The sequence below is a fragment of the Amphiprion ocellaris genome, chromosome 19 (genome assembly GCF_022539595.1).
Source record: "Amphiprion ocellaris isolate individual 3 ecotype Okinawa chromosome 19, ASM2253959v1, whole genome shotgun sequence".
NCBI classification, from domain to species: Eukaryota; Metazoa; Chordata; class Actinopteri; family Pomacentridae; genus Amphiprion; species Amphiprion ocellaris.
The window spans coordinates 23,689,477-23,708,545 of NC_072784.1; the positions used below are offsets into that span (position 1 = coordinate 23,689,477).

General features: G+C 42.2%; 1 protein-coding gene and 1 long non-coding RNA gene across 11 annotated transcripts in view; both read left to right on the top strand.

Annotated features, from left to right (window-relative positions):
- The window catches only part of LOC118470853 (zinc finger protein OZF-like), a 29,133-nt gene extending 19,068 nt beyond the window's left edge, over positions 1 to 10,065 (top strand). For 7 of the 10 annotated variants that reach the window (XM_035951851.2, XM_055005164.1, XM_055005166.1 and 4 more), the window contains one exon: positions 144 to 5,911. In XM_035951851.2, coding sequence (XP_035807744.2) covers positions 144 to 764 — 621 coding nt within the window. In that variant the 3' untranslated portion in view covers positions 765 to 5,911. Of the gene's footprint in view, positions 1 to 143; positions 5,912 to 6,320 lie in introns of those variants that run through there. The other 3 variants (XR_008599737.1, XR_008599736.1, XM_055005163.1) reach the window with 1 other exon arrangement.
- Positions 10,066 to 16,700: 6,635 nt separating this feature from the next.
- On the top strand, positions 16,701 to 18,997 carry LOC129347492 (uncharacterized). Its single transcript, XR_008599629.1, has 3 exons — positions 16,701 to 16,850; positions 16,922 to 16,996; positions 17,517 to 18,997. It is a non-coding gene; the product is annotated as an uncharacterized LOC129347492 (long non-coding RNA).
- Positions 18,998 to 19,069: the final 72 nt, after the last annotated feature.

Here is a 19,069-nt window from a genome sequence, read left to right on the forward strand (position 1 = left end):
CGCATGAAATGCTTACAGGACGCCCTATGCCTATGCCACAGCACAGAGGCCCCGTGGAGGGACCCTCTTTGCCACAGTTTGAACGTGAGTCAGGTGATTATTTGCGAGCATTGACCAAAATCCACAGACTTGTCTTCCAACAGGTGAAAGAGGCCAACAACAAGGACGACACGCACATCCCGGTGGATGTTCGCAATATCCAGGTGGGAGACCAGGTGTTCATAAGAGTGTTTAGGAGGCAGTGGAACGAGCCCCGTAGAGACGGGCCATTTAAAGTGATTCTTACCACTCCAACTGCTCTCAAAGTCGAAGGTAAGCCTTACTGGTTCCACCGTAATCACTGCACTCGCCACCGTCCATCTGACCCACCGGGTCACCTGCCTAGTCCGTCCACATCTCTATCCATGCCGCCGTATGATGAAGGGGCAGCGTCATGTGCCCCCAAGCCCTCACACTCCGCATCTCCCTCCACCTCTACCTCTTCTGATTTCTCCGTCAGTGCCCCGTCTCCTCCCCAGGGAGAGAGACGGTCAGCGAGGTTGTTGGCCCGTCACTCCCGGAACAGGCATTCCCCTTCTCCTGATTCTGATGACGCAGCTAGTGGCTCATTATCTCATGACAGTGAAGGCGTGGGCGGTGGCAGAGTGGCAGGAGATATGAGACCTCCCATCAGTGACGATGAACGGGATGGCAGGGTTGCGGCGCCATTCCGGACGTTGTCCTCTGCGTCTCCCATGGACCCTGCCGCACCAACACAAAGCTGATCCCCACACCTACACCTTCTCGCCGTTGCCGGAGGGTGGATGGCTTTACTCGGACTCAGACTATTTGGCCTTTCTTCTTGATGCTAACCCTTTCTGGGTTGGCAAGGGGGGAGGTCCTTCTCACAAAACCTTCTGCTATAGTGCCCCACTCATTAACTCACTCGCTACAGAACTGTGCTCTGGCTATGATCACACTAGTCACTAACACGGGTACCATAGATAGCGGGGCGATTGGTCAAGCATTATATGTGAAGGCAGATATGTATGATTATGTACTAACAATTGTTTTTACGGAAGATGGATCAGTAGGTAAGCACTGGTTAGGTTATCCACGTAATGCAGACTGCCGTGGAGAAGGGATGGTGACCATTCGGGTAAGATGCACAAACACTACATGTCAAAACAAGCAGACAACACAAAAGATGACAGCAGGAGAAGCCAGAATGAAAATGCAACTGATGGACGATACACGTCACAAAAGAGATCTTGAGAAAATAAAGACCACTCAATGGAACACAAACATGTTCCAAAGATGGTTAAGGTACTCAGTAGAGGCAATGTTTTTAGCCAAAAAGATAAGAAAGCAAGAATGTACTGCCTGCTATAATGCTAGGAGAATACCTCAGCTTAAAATATTACCAGGGAGCGTGATAGGGGGCTGTCCAGATCTTTCTAGATGCTTTGCACATTGCGCAATGCACATGGCAGGTAAATTACAGGGATGGAGTGAGAAAGCGGACATTTGTCCACGAAGGATTCAACATGAAGGATATGAGATTACGATGGTACTACCTCCAGTGGTGTATAAACCTGATGATCTTTCCATTCTGTATAGCGAAGGGAGATGAGCTGGAGTATGTCACCAAGAGGTCGACGCCCAACATGACGGATGCAGCGGGGTTGGTGCAATGCAACAGAGAAACATGGTACCCCACAACGTCTACAGGGAATGCCACGGCCACAATCAAAATATGTGAGACTAGTCCGAAGGCCCATATTAGGTGTGCACAGGTGGTGGCAGACGGAGGACGGGTAATCTATGAAAAAAATTCATCCTTTATAGCACAGTATCGATTACTAGCTTTCAAAATAGGAACGGCCCCATTGGGAGACATATTCTGGACATGTGAACACAATACTTCTTTATTGTCGTATCTGTCACCAAATTGGGAGGGAATATGTGCACCACTGATGTTAACAGGACAGTTGTCTCTGATTACCCGCAAGGAGAATCAGGAGTACCACAGGGACAAACGGAGTATAGATGATTCAGACAAAGAAAATGATAAAGGGAGTTGGAATTGGGAGTGGAGAAATTCGGGAGAAGTATGTATCAGCTGGGATCAAATCCCTTATGGGGTGCCAGAAGAACAGGTGGGACTAAGTTCCGGCTGGATAGAAACAGGACGAGCATTAGGGTCGATCCCCTGGTATGGCCAAATAAGCAACGCACAATACATAGCTCGGAATAGCCGATGGGTGAACCTCCTCTGGTATAATCAACAGAGATTCATTAACTTCACCATCACAGGGCTTGGACTAATAAAAGAACAATTACATGCCACATCGATAATGACACTCCAGAATAGGTTTGTTATAGAAACACTTATGGCTCCAGATCAAGGGATTTGTGATGTAATTGGAGAAGAGTGTTGTACTGTAATCCCATTGCACTCAGGACTGAGTGGTAACTTAACACGTGTCCTCGAAGAAATGCGACGCATGCGAGATGAGCATGTCCAAAATTCTAATTGGAACACTCAAAGGGTCTGTGGGACTGGTTGGGAAAGTGGGGTTGGCTAAAGTACCTGAAAATGATCGGGATAGCATTGGGAATGCTCCTCCTAATGGTGCTGGTGGTGACCTGTTGCATCATACCAGTGCTGCACCTCATGTTCTCCAGCGTGTTTAAAGGCATAACTGTACAGTTTCCATTAGTGCAGGTGCAAGTTGCAGACCGTGTAAATAATATACAGCCGCATGATAGTGGAGATAGCTCCAAGGAGTTATGACCATTTGAAGAGTAAGTCACCATCCACTCTCCACAGGTATGTACGAAAAATTCTTGTATGCACAATTCTTGTACATAAGTAGGTTATGGTAATATAGTAACATAGTCTCCACGCAGACTGTAAAATGGCAGAGGCATGCTATTCCAGATGGCAGATGCCCTCAGACACGGACACATGGCAGGAGCCTGCTCCCAACGGGCCTAACTCTACACGGCCACAGGCTGGAGCACTTCCCTGCTAATGTGAGCACATACCGTCCTTATCACCAGTTAGGTAATGACAGAAGTGGATCACCTGCAGAGGGACGGGATGGTCGACCGGCCCAGACTTCGGGAGAATCAGTGGTGATCCACACCCTGATGCCACCACAATTGAAGGGGCCACCTGCAGCTCCAGGGATGGCAGCCCCTGAGCCAGTGGCAATCCGGGATAGCCCACAGAGCCCAGAAGATCCAGAGGTTCATGACCCTCCACCTGTACCGGCTGCCGACGAGGACAGACTACCACCGCCTGGACGACGGATATGCAGATGAACACAAGCCCCTCCACCCATGTCTACATATACCGACAGTGATAAAGATCAGCTAGCTAGACATTTGCTGCGCTTAATTGACCGATACACTAACTATGATGACCTCTGTAATGAGGTGGCCACTATGACCAGACAGACTTTTGTTATCATGCAAAGCGGGCTGTCCCAACGAGTACAGCAAGCCTTGGCAACGATCAGGCGGTGAGAGAGTAGTCGCCTCTATAAAGAGAAACACAGGGCGAACTACGGGGAATGGGAACGCCTGAAGGAGTCAGAGGCCAGCCTGCGACGTAGAAATACGCTTCTGGAGAACCAATCTGTCCAGTGGCAGGAGCAGCACAGCAAAATGCAGCGGGACATGGACCTGACAATACAGGCCAACTTTATGCTAATCTCGTTCTGTCAAGGGCGACTGGAGCGTCAGGCTGAGACAATACGTGGAATGTAGCGCCAGGCTGAGGCAATACGTGGAATGGAGACTGTGGTGAGGGGGATCATGACGGCAGACCCTCCTCTTTTTCCTCCACCTCATACCCCGGGACAAATTCCCCAGGATGAGCAGCTGTGACGGACATAACCCACCATGGATAGAAACCCAACTGCTCAGAATTGCCAAGGCATGGTGGACATTGCTGACGAAGAGGGTAAAGTGGTAATGGGCGAAGATATGGTGTATATAGAAGGATGGCCTCAGTGGGAGGCCTTACGGGAACCAACATGTTTCCATGGGAAAGATTGTGGGAGGATGGGACTATGGAGGGTTTTCCTTTTTTATCTTCAGTTTATAATGATAAAGTCGAGATCACAACTCAGGTCCCAGAACCTAAAATAATTAACACGTTGGTTGGGGATGAGTCAATGTTGCAATATAAGACAACTATTACATGTGTGCTACATGATAATGATAATGATTAGTAATAGTATCTATAGGGAAATATCGTTATCTATGACGTAAACTAAGGACATATGTCCACTGATGTAGCCCAAGAGTAGTAAACCTTGGAGAAAGTACTGATGGTTTGGCTTGTGTTTCACCGGCAGGAGGGAATCTCTGATAGCTACAGCTATGCCTGCTGCTGAAAATGCATAACAATATTGAAAACGTCATAAAAAAACAAAAGAGGGTATCCTCACAAGTTGGGCCAGAGACCTTTCTCTTGAACGAACTGTAAGTGTTAACTGTTTGCAGATTAACTCAGTTTGCAATCTATTATCTGTGTATTCTACATTTATCTATGGCTATTTTACCGATCACCAAGTTAGAATATCTTAAAAGCATTGTTGATGTGTCCATTACCGACGTATTATCAGTAGAGTTATAAAAGATTCAAAAGTCTCCTGGGCAAGAGGTTCCTGTTCCCTGCACCAGGATGACTACTCCTGATGTGAAACGTTCACCTAATGATTATTTAGTTCTCTCATGATCCACTTATAGTTCACTCTCCGCATATGCATGCTCACTTAGGCACATTCCTAGGTACTTGTATGTATGCTTGTGATTTGATATGGTTTGACTATCAATTATCTGACTTTTATTTATGCCTCATATCTTGGGTTGGTAGACAGGGATGCTGCCCCTGTCACCTGGTGTGGGTTTTACCTTCCCATTGCCTAAGGGGGAGGAGGTTTCCCTCGCCATGTCATGGGGACAGCTAGGAGCCGGGCAAGGATGATCACTGAGTCCTCTGGATGGGCTAGTCCCTGGGGGGACTCTGACAGTATCAGCTGGCTGCGCTTGCATCCAGGGCATATGTCAACAAGTGATCCTCATTGTCAGGAAGTGAGGTAACAGTTAATGGTCACAATGGGAGGCTTTCTGGGGTATTCCCCATATTGTTTACTATATATGTATACTAATCAAGTGTGTTTTTAGCATGGGGTGCTGATCAAGACCAAGTGTGTCACAGGATTGTGGTCCTTTCAGGACCAAAGGGGGGAATGTAGTGGCAAAATACGCTGTCGTGGGTAGCCATTAGGCACTAAGCCACGAACAGTTGTTTTCTCATTATGATAAAGTGCATGGTACTGACTACACTTGTGTACACAGACTTCTATTTCAGTCCCATTGCTATGTAATGTGTGGCTGGTCTTCTATTTCCAACTAAGTGCCTCTGTGTGTTGAACACCATGTGGGATAAGATGCTATGTCTGTGTGTTGAACACCATGTGGGATAAGATGCTATGTCTGTGTGTTGAACACCATGTGGGATAAGATGCTATGTTGAAAGACTGTGACTGATGAGATACCCTGATAAAAATAAAACCTGATGTATATGCAGAAAAGGTAAATAAAGTGTTTTGATTGGGTGGGCACAGAGCCAGGAGGTGGGGGTTACCTCCTCCTGGTGAAACTGCCCATCAATCATTAATTTCTGGAAAGCACCAAAGAGCCCAGACACCATTAGGAATGAAACAGGTGGTATAATGGTGACAAATGTATGAGGCCTGTCGTAAAAAGGAGGATGGGCCTGGGGCATGGAAACCACCAGGACCGGACAGTATAAAAGCCAGTGCATCAGGAGGGATCTTTAGACGTACCCCGGGGTATCTCTGTGTGTTTGACCTGTACTTTGAGGAATAAACACAACTTCTTTCAATCTGAAGACTGACTCCTTGACTCTCCACTGCCTCCACTGGTGAGACATAGGCAACTATCACACTTGAACCTGTAAACCCTTAAGTGAATTAGAACTTAGAGTCAGAACTGAAGAAGCTTGAAGTTGTGAAGTCATTAATTCCACAACACAACAATGCTCTGTGCTTTCCAACACAGATTGGTCTTGAGGGTGTGGTAAGAAGCTCCACCCTGTGGTGCAACTGGATATTGCAGCTCATCTGCAATAGCTGATGTGTGAATTATTGAGGGATATATCAGCAGATTCTAAATATTTAATGACTCACCTTGGATCGTGAGCCAAAGTATTTTATCCAGACATCAGGTCAGACAAATGAATGTTAAATTACAACAGGTAAAATTGTCTTCAAATCTCAACAGTGGTGCTCTCATTTCAGGTAAGGCATCCATTCTTCAGTGCTGCAGGAAACCTTGTCTAACTCTGTTTTCGAAGCAGAGTCGCACAGATGGACGAAACTCTCAGACTTGTCAGCACTCTGCCAATGGTGAACAGTACAGTTTTGGCCAGTGTGGACGAATGTCCAACCAGCAAGGAACCCTGCAATGACACCAGCATATGCACACTGGACGCAAACTGAACCCCTGCCAAGATCTCCCCATGCCAGGTTCAGTAAAAGTTCATGAAGTTGCCCACAAACTTAAAGTCCTTGAGATGAGGTTCCACAGAATTCAGGTTTAATCTCTTGTTTAGTGACTTCATTAAGGTTTTACTCAATTAGTCACATGTTAATCATCTATTTGTGTTTTCTGATGAGGTTTCTTAATTTTTACTACAATGTAAAAATAAAGGATCGACAAGTACACTGCCTATAAAGAGTACCCCCCAACACACATACACACACTAGTTTTTCAACTTTTATTGCTTATAATACAATAAGTAATGAGTTACCAAAAAGGAGACTACTGAGGGAGGTCACCAAGACACCTATGACTCCTCTGAAGGAGTTCTTAGAAAGAGACTAGTTAGGAGGCCACCAAGACACCTATGACTCCTCCTGAGAAGTTCCAAGCTTCAGCAGCTGAAATGGGAGAGACTGTTGATACAGCAACTGTTGTCTGTTCATCACCAGACTAAGCTTTATGGGAGACAAAGAGAACGACTCTGTTGGAAAAAGTTCATATTACATCTGAACTACTGACTTTTTCTTTATACTTTGGTGCACTGCTGTAGTCAACAGGCTGAAAATCCTGGTTTGAGCTTCATCACCATGTACTGCCACACTTACTTTCTTTTTTAAAATTAAATTGTATGTTTGTTAAACAAAAGCTGTTTGAATCAGCTAACAAACCAATTTGCTTCCTAGCATGTTTAGCAAAGAACGCCCCTGCTAAGTCCTTTATATCAGTCATCCAAGACGAATCTAGCCAGAAGCAACTAGACAACAGGCAAATCAATGCAAGTTTCAAAGAATTTTATACAAATCGTTATCGATCAGAGATTGGTTTAGAGAGGCCAAGCACAGGTCACTTCATAAATAACTATCCCACAGATATCAGAGGACCAAATAAAGACCCTGAAGTCTCCCATTTCTCTGTCAGAAGTAAAGAAAGCCATTTATTCTCTACAATCAGGGAAATGTCTTGGAGAAGATGGGTTCCCAGTGGAATTCTTTTAAGTTATGAAGGAATAAATTGAAAACATTCTGTTAAGGGTCTTTAATAAATCATTTAAAGACTCCAAGCTCCCAGAATATACAGGGCCATCTTAGTATCATTTTCAAAGAAAAATAGGGACCCAGAACTATGCTCTTTCTATCGACTAATTAGTCTTCTGGGAGTTGATGATAAAATACTATCCAAGATACTGGCTCTAAGACTTGAGCAGGTCGTGGCCTCTATAATGAATGCAGACCAGACAGGTTTTATCAAGGGCCGACACTCCTATTATAACACAAGACACTTCCTTAATATTATTTGTCATTTGAATTCTAACCAAATACCAGGGTCTATTGTGTCTATGGATGCTGACAAGGCCTTTGATAGAATAGAACTGGAGTACCTATTTGAAGCAATGAGAAGATTTTGGTTTGGGCCCCATTTCTCAGATGGATTAAACTCCTATATAAATCACCTACAGCCTCAGTTATAACTAATAGTCTGTTATGTGTTCCTTTTAGACTCACAAGAGGCACAGCACAAGACAGCCCACTTCCCCCCTCTTCTATGTGATCTTGTTATAGAACGTGTAGCACTGGCTATCAGACAAAATACAAATATTAAAGGTGTAATGATTAGTAGAAAACAAAAAAAATTGTTATATGCGGATGATATCCTTGTAGCATTGACTAACCCCACTGAATCCCTAGTGGCTTTACCTGAGTGTATAACGGAATTTTGCTTAAAATCTGTATATATAGTTGACTTTGACAAATCAGAAACAATGATCTTGGATAATGGAGGAAACTTTGACCCGGTTAATGTTAAACCTTTCGCAGGGCTCCCTCTGGATTTAATTATTTGGGGGTTAAGGTTTCCCCTAAAATCAGTCAACCATAGGCAGAACATATCTGTGGCTTGATAAGCAATTTTAAAGAAACCTTAAGAAGATGGAAAAGGCTTCGTATTTCATTCAATCAACCCAATTAAGATGGCAATCCTACCAAAAATACTGTACCCTAAATGACATTAAGATTATTAACAATGCAATGACAGACTTCATTTGGGCTGGCAGGAAACCTAAAGTTAAACTAGAGACTCTGCAGCTACTTGTATATCAGGGTGGGTGGGGTCTACCAAATGTGGAATACTATGTATTATCTACACAAGCCAGAATTATCTCTTCATGGAGAAATGAGCATTCAGACTCCCCCTGGATTGAGCTGGAATCAGTGATTGGTAGACCTTCCTCCCTGTTAACTTGTTTGATAGGCATGAGAAGGAACTTCCTCTCCATCTCAAGAACAACCATTTGGTAACTAATGTCCTGTGGACATGGAGGAAATAGAGGAAGCTAACCACCCACTAAACATTCTAACAACATTGGTGGACAACCCAGAGTTTTCACCACAACTGCTGGTCCAAATTTTAGACTCTGGCAGAATGCTGGCATCACCCGAGTGTATGATCTCTTTGAGAATGGTAGATTTAAGACATCTGAATGACTGAAAACCTAACACCATATATTGAACAAGGATTTCTTCAAATACTTACAGGCAATACTTAGGCACTTTGTATATAAAAGCAAAGTCGTTGGAACTCTCCAGAGAACTACACACACTAGAGATGGTCTTCGTAGACCACAAAGAACAAAGGTGCTTCATATCTCAGTTGTACTTTGAACTAGTAAGTTTGAACTCTAACAAGCTTATGTGTTAACATCTTGGTGTAATCTGCTCAGATGTTGGAGTGATAATGATGTATGGGATGGGATTCTCCAGCTACCCTCCAAGATTCAATATGCAACAGCTATAAAGAGTTACAGTACAACATTCTACATAATATTTGTATTTCTCCAGACATTTTTAGAAAGTACAAATCAGGAGTTTCACCAAACTGCCCTAAATGTAAGATTCATGCTGGTCCTGGTCTACACTGCTTGTTGGAATGCAACAAAATCAAGTCAATTTGGAGGACAGTATGTGCAAGCATCAGTGTGGCAATAGGTCAGCAAATGCCAGCAAACCCTCTTTTGGGTCGACTGGGGAGTGTTCCTGCATCCCTAAAACAACATGAGGTGGCGATTCAATCACTCGTCATTTTGGCACAAAAAGCCACCATGGTCTCCAACCCACTTGGGTTGGAGACAACCCAACTTCTATCTCTGTGTGAAAATCTCTCATCTCCAAGGTTGTTACTCCGGAAAAAATTAGACACTATATTTAAGGAAAGGCTCAGATTTCTCTGCAGTTATGGAGAATACCACTGGAAATCCTTGGAATAAAATATAGCCTGGACTGAAATGGTAAGTAGTTTGACTTTTGACTTAGGGAGTGTCATGTGAAAAAACTCAATCCATGTACACTCAGTGTACCATCAGAATTTGTCTGCCGTTTTCTTGAGTGCTGCACGTAATCTTTTTTTTTTTTTTTGCCTCTATTTTATGGACCAGGACTATATCTTAATACGGTTTTGTAACACTGTTTGTTCGTAAATGAATATTTTAAAAATAAAATTGAAAAGGAATTTGTGGCTTATGCGCTGTTAAGTGTCGTCTTGTTCGATTGTTTTAAATGCTTTATCATTAAATTTTACTTCAGGTATTTCATTAAAACCTACCTCCACAGGTTCTTTTATCATAAACTTTTGATATTTTAACTGGTGTCTGTAAAGTTTTAGCTCAGTACATCAAATGCTTTCCTCCACATTTAATGAAAAAACTAATTTCTTTCGGCCCACTTTCACCAGGGTTTTTGCACATTTAACTTTGAGACTGAACTACATCTCAGGAACTATAAGATAAACACCTTAATTTAAACACCTTAATTTTTTTCCTATTTCTTATCTGACAATTCAGAATCTGCAATATTGTACAACTTGTCATATCTGCTCGTGTCAGTTATGACCAAAAATAACTTTTCTTTTTACTATTAAAAGTACTCAATGTGTTTCTTTTGTATTATTGTGACATGAAGCTACATTTGGTTCAGACAATATCTCTAGTTGACTGCGTTATCAGTTTTTATGTTAATGTGAACTCAAAGATGGAAGTTTTCATGACAGCCTCAAGTTTTTTTCAGTCCTAGACTCACCCAAGTGAAGCAAAGAATCTCCCTGTTTTTATTGTTATTTTGTTGGGCCAGTTAACAATAGAATAGAAATACTTTACTTTATATCCCAGACCTGGGAAATTACTTTGCTACAACAGCATAAACACCAAATCACAACAAGTTAAAAAAATATAGTAAATTATTGGCAGATTAACAGCAGAATGACTATTTCAAAACTATGACATCAGTAGAAATATGAAGGTTGAGTTAACCATGCAGGTTGTTTGATATGTAATAACAAAATCTGACACCCTCCAGATTTTCTCAGCAGGCGTATCTGGACCTCTGCTACTGTTGTATGAAGTATCAATTATCTAGTCATTACAGTGGAGAAGCTGTGGGGGAGTCAGATTTTGTTGGGTCAGTTAAAATCTGACTCCCCCATTATAGCAGTATTGCAAGAAGTGACAACCACCAAATTCTCCCAGCAGGCACATCTTCATCTCTGCTACTGTTGTAAAAGGTCTTGTGTATCTGGTGGCTGCCATTGAGTTTTTTGCTTGGAAACTGGAAAAATGCCATCTGGGTGATAAAGGAAAATATGACAAAAGAAAGAAGTCAGTGGACCAATCATACTCCAAATGAAAGGAAGCTATCTTGGTGAAAGTTTAGCTTTTCTTTCTTGAAAACAAAATCAAACACACACTAAACACAAGCAGCACAAATAAACTGATCATCCACAGATGGGTGTTTGACACAGGAGTGGTGGTACCACCAGGGACAGCTATCACAGCCAATCAGAAATATAAAATTACTGTATTTACATTATTATAAGTACTGGACTATGATTATACTTAAAATATCATTAACTTAACATAAGACCACTACTATTATGATTACTCGTAGCATATATTAGATAATTTGACAGTGTTACCCAATATGGCTCATCAGGCTCGTCACAATCCTCCTCTCCCACAAAAGTGACAGCACTGACTCAGGTTATCTATTTAAAACATTAAAAAAATTAGAAGGTGTTTTTAGGAAAATATCTTCCAGTAAGCAGCATTTCACAATTGGATATCAATGGCTTGTTAATACTAAGTATATAGATACAATGGGTATCCATTTAACAAATGTCTCAGTAACATTTCAAGAGATCAACTATGATTTTATTCTGGGTCAGCCTTTCACATGGCTCACTTCACTCACAACAAAATTCATATGAAAATTTGAGGGGTTTCAAAAACAACCGCGTACATGCCAATCCTTAATAACAGCGTTATAGCGATCTCAAAACGATATCTTTCCAGGTCCTTGGCTGACGTTTTGAACTTAATTTCTTCCTTGCCCTTAATAACGCTCTCAGCAAAATGAAAATAAAATTAGCAAATTATTTTTAAAACGTACTGTAGTTTTCATTGTTTATGGCCAGCATAAAAGATGTAGTACAGAGGGTTCACACAGACATAAATATTGGTTGATTTTAACAGTTGAAATCATCATAATTCATGCTGAAGAATACTTTCTCAAAAAACACAATGTTAGTGACTGATTTAGGAGCATTATCCAAGGACTAATGTGACACTTTTTCAGGGGCCCATAGGGGGTTTGAACCCAGAGTGCAGGCACACAGGAGGCAGACAGTTGTTTTTAAACAAGGATTTATTCAAAAGAAACACAAGACACTGGCTGAGCTAACCAAGGCAACCAAACTCCATTCAGAAATTGACAAATTTAACTAAAACCAAACAGAGCTCTAAAATAACCAAGAATAATAAGCAAAACTGGCCACTACATGGGCTAAGACCTAAACAAAACTGCTAGACTCACGACCAACAAGTCCAAACAGGGAGAGAGGCAGGCAGTTCAGAAGCCGACAGTCAGTGGTAGCGTGCACCGGGGCTGCCGACGTGCAGCAAAGAGCCCGAGGCTGCAGGAGTGCAGCAGAGATCGGTGGCGGCGGGGGCCGAGGCAGAGACAGAGGGGGGAAGCTCTGGGAACAGGCCGGGCCCTCTGCGGAGAGCTCCAGGGCTCCGGCTAGCAGCCGGGCAGGACAGAGCAGGCGGAGGGAGTCCGGAGCTGAAGCAGACTCGGGCGGAGTGGCTGGCGGGGAGCCAGCAGGAGCAATGATCTAGCGGTGACTGGTCAGGGGAGTCAGTTTTAAATGCCGCTGATCAGTGATCGGGCACAGCTGCGCTCTCTCTGCAGCTGTGTCCAATCAGCCGGGATCGTCAGCTGGCCAGGGACGTAGCACTGAGGAGGGAGGGACCATGACACACTTACCTTGAGGGTGAAGACTCCACATATTGTACAACCCTTTTAGATTGGGTGGTTGAGAGTGCCAGTCTGGATATATTGCATCCCTTGTCTCGTAGAAATGCTCTAAATGTAAACAATATTAAACATGCTTCAAAATTCTATTGGTAATATGTGCTATACAAAATTTTAAGATTTTTTTTTTTTTTTTTTTAAATAGCATTATTTACTTTGTTACCACCTGGAATTTTTTTCATTTGGGCAAGGGATTCCCCAAACGGATCTGAGAGCCCCCTTCTCAGAGGGAAAGATAACCTACATGAAAATACAAACAATTTATGTACATTGTAAAGATATACAATGCAGATGAATTTTTTTTTCCCACCTTCTAGAACATAGATGAGTCCACAATGAAACTGCAGAGAGCATAAAAGCCTCAGTTTGCATGGCTTTAGTCTATAGAGGAGCACATACACCTCCAACATTACATACCAACTTTGACATGTTAGATTAAGAAAGGCAGATTGTCAGAACCTCACTATTTTAATGCTACTAAATGTTGGCCAGCTATCTGCAGTATGGTACCCAGAAATATTGGTGCAAAGTTCTGTTTGTTGTCATCAGCTGGTTGTATGCCCTTATTTCTTTTAAGTTTCTGAGACACCTTCAGTATCATAAAGCTGATATATATATATATATATATATATATATGTGTGTGTGTGTATGTATGTGTATATATATATATATATATATATATATATATATATATATATATATATATATATATATATATATATATATATATATATATATACATATATATATATATATATATAAAAAATTGTCATGTCTTTTTAGTTGCAAGTTGGATTTTTCAATCCCTTTAGGTAGTTGTCACCCACCTAGTTGCCATCACATACACCAAAGCTTACTTGATTCCAGCCAGGTTTGTGGTGTATATATAAAAAAAATCGTTCGGGGTCCATGTCAACCCCAGCCACACTGTGCATTTATCCATTATCCGTACACCACTTAATCCTAATTAGGGTAGCAGGGAGGCTGGAGTCTATCCCAGCTGACTCGGAGCAAAGGCAGGGGACACCCTGGACAGGTCACCAGTCTATCACAGGGCTATATATACAGACAAACAATCACACTCACATTCAGACCTATGGGCAATTTAGTATAATCAAATAACCTCATCATATTTTTGGACTGTGCGAAGAAGCCAGAGAACCTGGAGAAAACCCACTCATGCATAGGGAGAACATCCAAACTCCATGCAGAAAGATCCCAGGAAGGCCGGGACGCAAACCGGGGATCTTCTAGCTGCAAGGCGAAAGCGCTAACAACCACGCCACTTTTATTTATGCATGCTTGTGTTATGCTGCTCTTGTGATGACTGCTTCAGTTGCATTGTGTTTCATTTCAGTTCAGTAGTTCTTACACTAATATTGTAAGCAATACATATCAGTAATCATTAATAGTAATCATCTGAACTATGGCAATCAAATTTTTTTTCCTGTAAACCTTCACAACAGCCCAAAAGGTGACTAAAGTGCTTCACAGTGAAAAAGAAGAGAATAACTTAAAAACAATACAGTAACTTAAAACAGGACATCAATTACACTCGCACTTACACCTGGACCCCAGTGGCAAAGAGGGCAGTTTTAATCAAAAGGACCATGTATATGCTATTCTACTACGAACGATTAATGTCTCCTTATTTTGTACCATCAGAGGTATAATGGGACATGTTAATTCCATTTCCTGCACATGATTCTGCACCAAAAAATCACAAAAGTATGAAAATAGTGAAAATTTTGTGTTACTCCAATTTACTCTTGAATAAAAACATTGCAAGTCACCCAAGTTTCATTGTTGCTTTCATATTTGTATCTACAGACAACACATGTTTTAAGAAAATATATAATGAGAGGATATGGACAGGTACAGAAATGTGAAACAGATGAAATACTACTGGGGTCCAGCTGGACCCCAAGTGTACAAATTAATAGGTTTTGCCACATGTACTGATGAGGGTTAAAATGAAAAGCCGTAGATGTGGTCAGCACATCATGGTAATTGATGTTTTTTGTTTTGCTACACATCTAAACAGGTCCGCTGTTACATATTCCTGGTTAATATTTTGTTTCACCTGCAATTATAATTCATTCATTTGAACTGTGCACATAATGTGCAATATTTACTTCCGGGCAATAACCCATAATTTATGTCATTATTTTTACACTGTACATTTAGATCCTGGTAGAATGTAAAATTTTACTTTTTTAATACTTTTGGCTTATATTTTTACCTCTGTTTATATTTGACACTTACTAATTCTGGATATACTTGAACACTTTTGAATAGGAGCAGCTGTAACGCAAGCAGTTTTCCCTGATATACGACAGAAATTTTGCAATGAAGCAGCCCGTACTGCCCCTTTGCCTGTACTACATTGTATAAAACATCACAGCTCATAGTGATACATTAGAATAGAATAGAATAGAATAGAATAGAATAGAATAGAATAGAATAGAATAGACCTTTAGCAAGCAATAATAAATAAAAAAGGCAAGTTATAAAGCAGTATGTGCATTATTATAAAGAGTAAAACTAAAACTACACACTATAAGAATTATTTACACAACACTATGTACACAGTATGCAGTATTATAAATCTAGTAACATTATAAACTCACCAATTGTGATTTTCATTTATGATTCCAAGAAGCAACTTGTGCTCGTTTGGATCCAACTAAAACATGAAAAGAGAAGAAAGCATTTGTGTTAGCTTGAGATAAAAAAAAAAAACAACAAAAAAACGTCTTCAACAATCAGTCTATGCATTAGATTGAACTGTAAACATTCAGAGGCAGGTGTGGCTGCTGCAGGGGCTGGTGCTGCAGCAGCTGGGGCAGGTATGGTGGCAGGGAGTCCAGAGAGTGGACCAGGATAGCGGTGCCGACAGGGGTGAGGGATGGACGGAGGCGGTTGATGTTACAAAGATGGATGTATACAGATCGAGTGATGTTATTTATGTGGGTTTGGAATGACAGAGTGCCGTTGAGGACGACACCCAGACTCTTGACCTGTGGGGAGGGGGAGAAAGAGGAGTTGTCAATGGTAATGGTAAAACTGTTAGTTTTTGTGAGAACAGATTTAGAACCAATGAGGAGAACCTCAGTTTTGTCACTGCTGAGTTTGAGAAAGTTGGAGGAGAACAGGATTCGATTTCCTGTTGGCAGTCACAGAGGGTGGTAGGAGGGAGGGTGGAGGTGGGTTTGGTGGAGAGGTAGAGCTGGGTGTTGTCCGCATAGCAGTGAAACTGTATGTTATATTTACGTAAGAGAACAGAGCCTTGGGGAACACTGGAGGAGAGGGGAGATGGCTGGGATGTAAAAGTTTTTAACTGAATGAACTGAGTGCAGCCAAAGAGATATGATGTGAACCAGTCCAAGGGTGTGCATGATAAACCAATGGATGCCAGTCTATGCAGGAGGATGGAATGAGAGATGGTGTCAAATGCTGCATTCAGGTCGAGAAGGATGAGGATGGATAAGAGTCTGGAGTCTGCTGCCATCTGGAGATTGTTGGTTATTTAAGTAGAGCTGTTTCTGTGCTGTGGTGGGGACGGAAACCAGACTGTAATTGTTCATAGAGGTTGTTGTTGGAGAGGTGAGAGTGGATTTGGAATGTAGCAGCATGCATATTACAGCTGTTAATGTTGTGCTGCTTCAGCTGGTGCAACTGGTGACCAATCACTGAAGAGGACTGAGTATTTAAGCTGCGGTCCCTCCCCTGCTTCTTTCTCTGCTCGCAGCTGCGTCACTTCCACGCGACAGGTATGTCTGCTCATGTGTTTCTCTGGTAGGGTTTCTCTGCTGCTAATGCTTAAGGCATTTGCTTTGTGCTTTAGAGCGACTGGTGTCCCCATTCGGTGCACTCTTCGACTTTGTGTGTGTGTGTGTGTGTGCGCGTCACCCGCTCCTGGCTGCATTGGTATGTGTCCTCTCTTGTACCGCGTTATTGTGTATGCTATTATCACCTGGCTAACCCTCCCTTGGTCGCAGGAAACTAGCTGAGCTGCAAAGGGCTCTCGTCCTCCCTCCTCGTGTGCGTGTGAGTGTACTTGCCGCTACTCACAGGTACATACTTTTCTAAATATAGTGACCGTACCATGTGCTAGCGATTTAGCATAGTAATGCTAACATTGTTTTTAGCAGGCTTGGGTGTTGGTGCGCGCTGCTGATGTCAGCAAACTGGGACCGCTGCTGTTTTGTCTCCTGCCGTTTTGTCTCTGACTGCTGCTTTGTCCTCGCTGCTTGGGCTCCTACCGCTGCTTTACCTCTGCAGTGTGGACTTTTGGTCCGCTGTGCAGAGTTTTAATCGCGTTTTGTGCATGGTGTGTACGTCCTGCGTGCACCAATGAGTTGCCTTTTTAATTGCATGACTGATGAAATTATATTGTTTTGACTTGCCTTATTCTGTTTATTGGTTAATTATTGTTGCTGTTTATTTTGTTTTTGTTCAGGGTATTTAGTGTTTTGCATAAGTTATATAGTTTTATTTGAACCCGCCCCTTTTGTATATTCTGTTTTGTGGTATATTTTGTTGGATTAATTGCTCTTTTCCCCCTAGTAATTTGTTTTTGTGTTTCCTTTTCAGTTGCTGAGGGCCAGTGGTGTCCCCCCTCCTTTTGGTGTGCTGTGCTCCCAGGGAATTGGTTCACGTGTGCTTGGGGTGTTTTTTTTTTTAAATTTTTTTTATATTGTTTTGGGGTACTCCCTTCACTAGCCCCATCCACCTGACGGCCAGCAACTGATTAGATTTCTTTGTTTCTTTTCCTTTGGCCCCCAGTATGAATGGAGTTTAATCTGTTTATTTTAGACAATTATAATAAAATGTTTTAATTTGGAACCACATCTCAAGCCTCATGTAGTAAAACGAACTTGTGTGCCTCCGGTGTTAAAGGAAAATAATTCTTTGGGCAAAATTCCCAGGGTGGCATTGTCGGACATCTCGTTTCATTTTGAACTTGTACAATGTATATTGTGCTCGTGTAGAGTCGCGCTGCGACAGGATGCAACAGTTTTCTCTAGGATTTTTGTGAGGAATGGCAAGTTGGAAATGGGGTGAAGGTTATTGAAGTTGTTGGGGTCTGAATCAGGTTTCTTGAGAGTCGGAGTGAGTGCAGCAGATTTGAGGTGATAGGGCAGAACCAGAGGTGTGGAAGGAGTGGATGACGGCGGTGATCAGAGATGACAGGCTTTGAGCAGGGGTGTTCAGAGGGGTCAAGTTGACAGGTGGATGTTTTAGATTTCCTGATGAGATCAGATATGTCAGCAGAAGAGGGAAGGTGGAAATGTGAGAGTGGCTGACAAGAGGGAGCTGGGGGAGCAGGAGGGAGTGAACTGCAGGGGCTGTGAGAGGTCAGTTGCTAGTGGATATTATCAATTTTTGCAATGAAAAAGTTCATGAGTGTATTACAGTTGTTGGCAGAGTACAAGTTTGAGACACGGAGAGTTGCTAATTAGAGAACAAGTCCAAGTGTTCCCATCACCTGCACTGATGAGACCTGCATAATACTGTGATTTGGCTGTAGTGATTGGTCCTTTTAGTGAAGAATGTAGTTTTGATACATTTCTTAATGAATAGTTAGACCGGTTTTATTGTAGAGTTGCTCTAGCTATCAACCTTTAGCTTTGAGGAGATTGAGTTGGGGTGTAAACCAGGAAGCAGAGTGAGTGAATGATACAGTCCGGGTTTTTAAGGGAGCGAATGAGTTCAACAGAGTATGGAGACTGTTATTATAGTGGGAAACCATATATATCATCTGTAGTAGAGGGGATGCTGATGGTGGGGAGTGTTTCAATGCCCGTGGTGAGAGTTGTCAGGTAGATGTCCTTTATGTTATGAAATGATGACATACTGGTTGTGGAGATGGTCAGATTTAACTTGAATGATAAGAACAAATGATCAGAAATTTGGAGATGAGTTGAAGAGCAGGTAGATGGGGATACACCAGAGCAGCACACCAGATCAAATATATGACCCTTGGAATGTGTTTGGAAATGTATGTGCTGTTGAAAATGAAAACTGTCCAGGTGTGATGTGAAATCTATTGTCAATAAATGATTTGTATTGTCCATGTGTATGTTGAAATCACCGAGCACAGTAACATTGGAAGATAGTCTGCAGAGGTGGGTGAATAAGAAGGA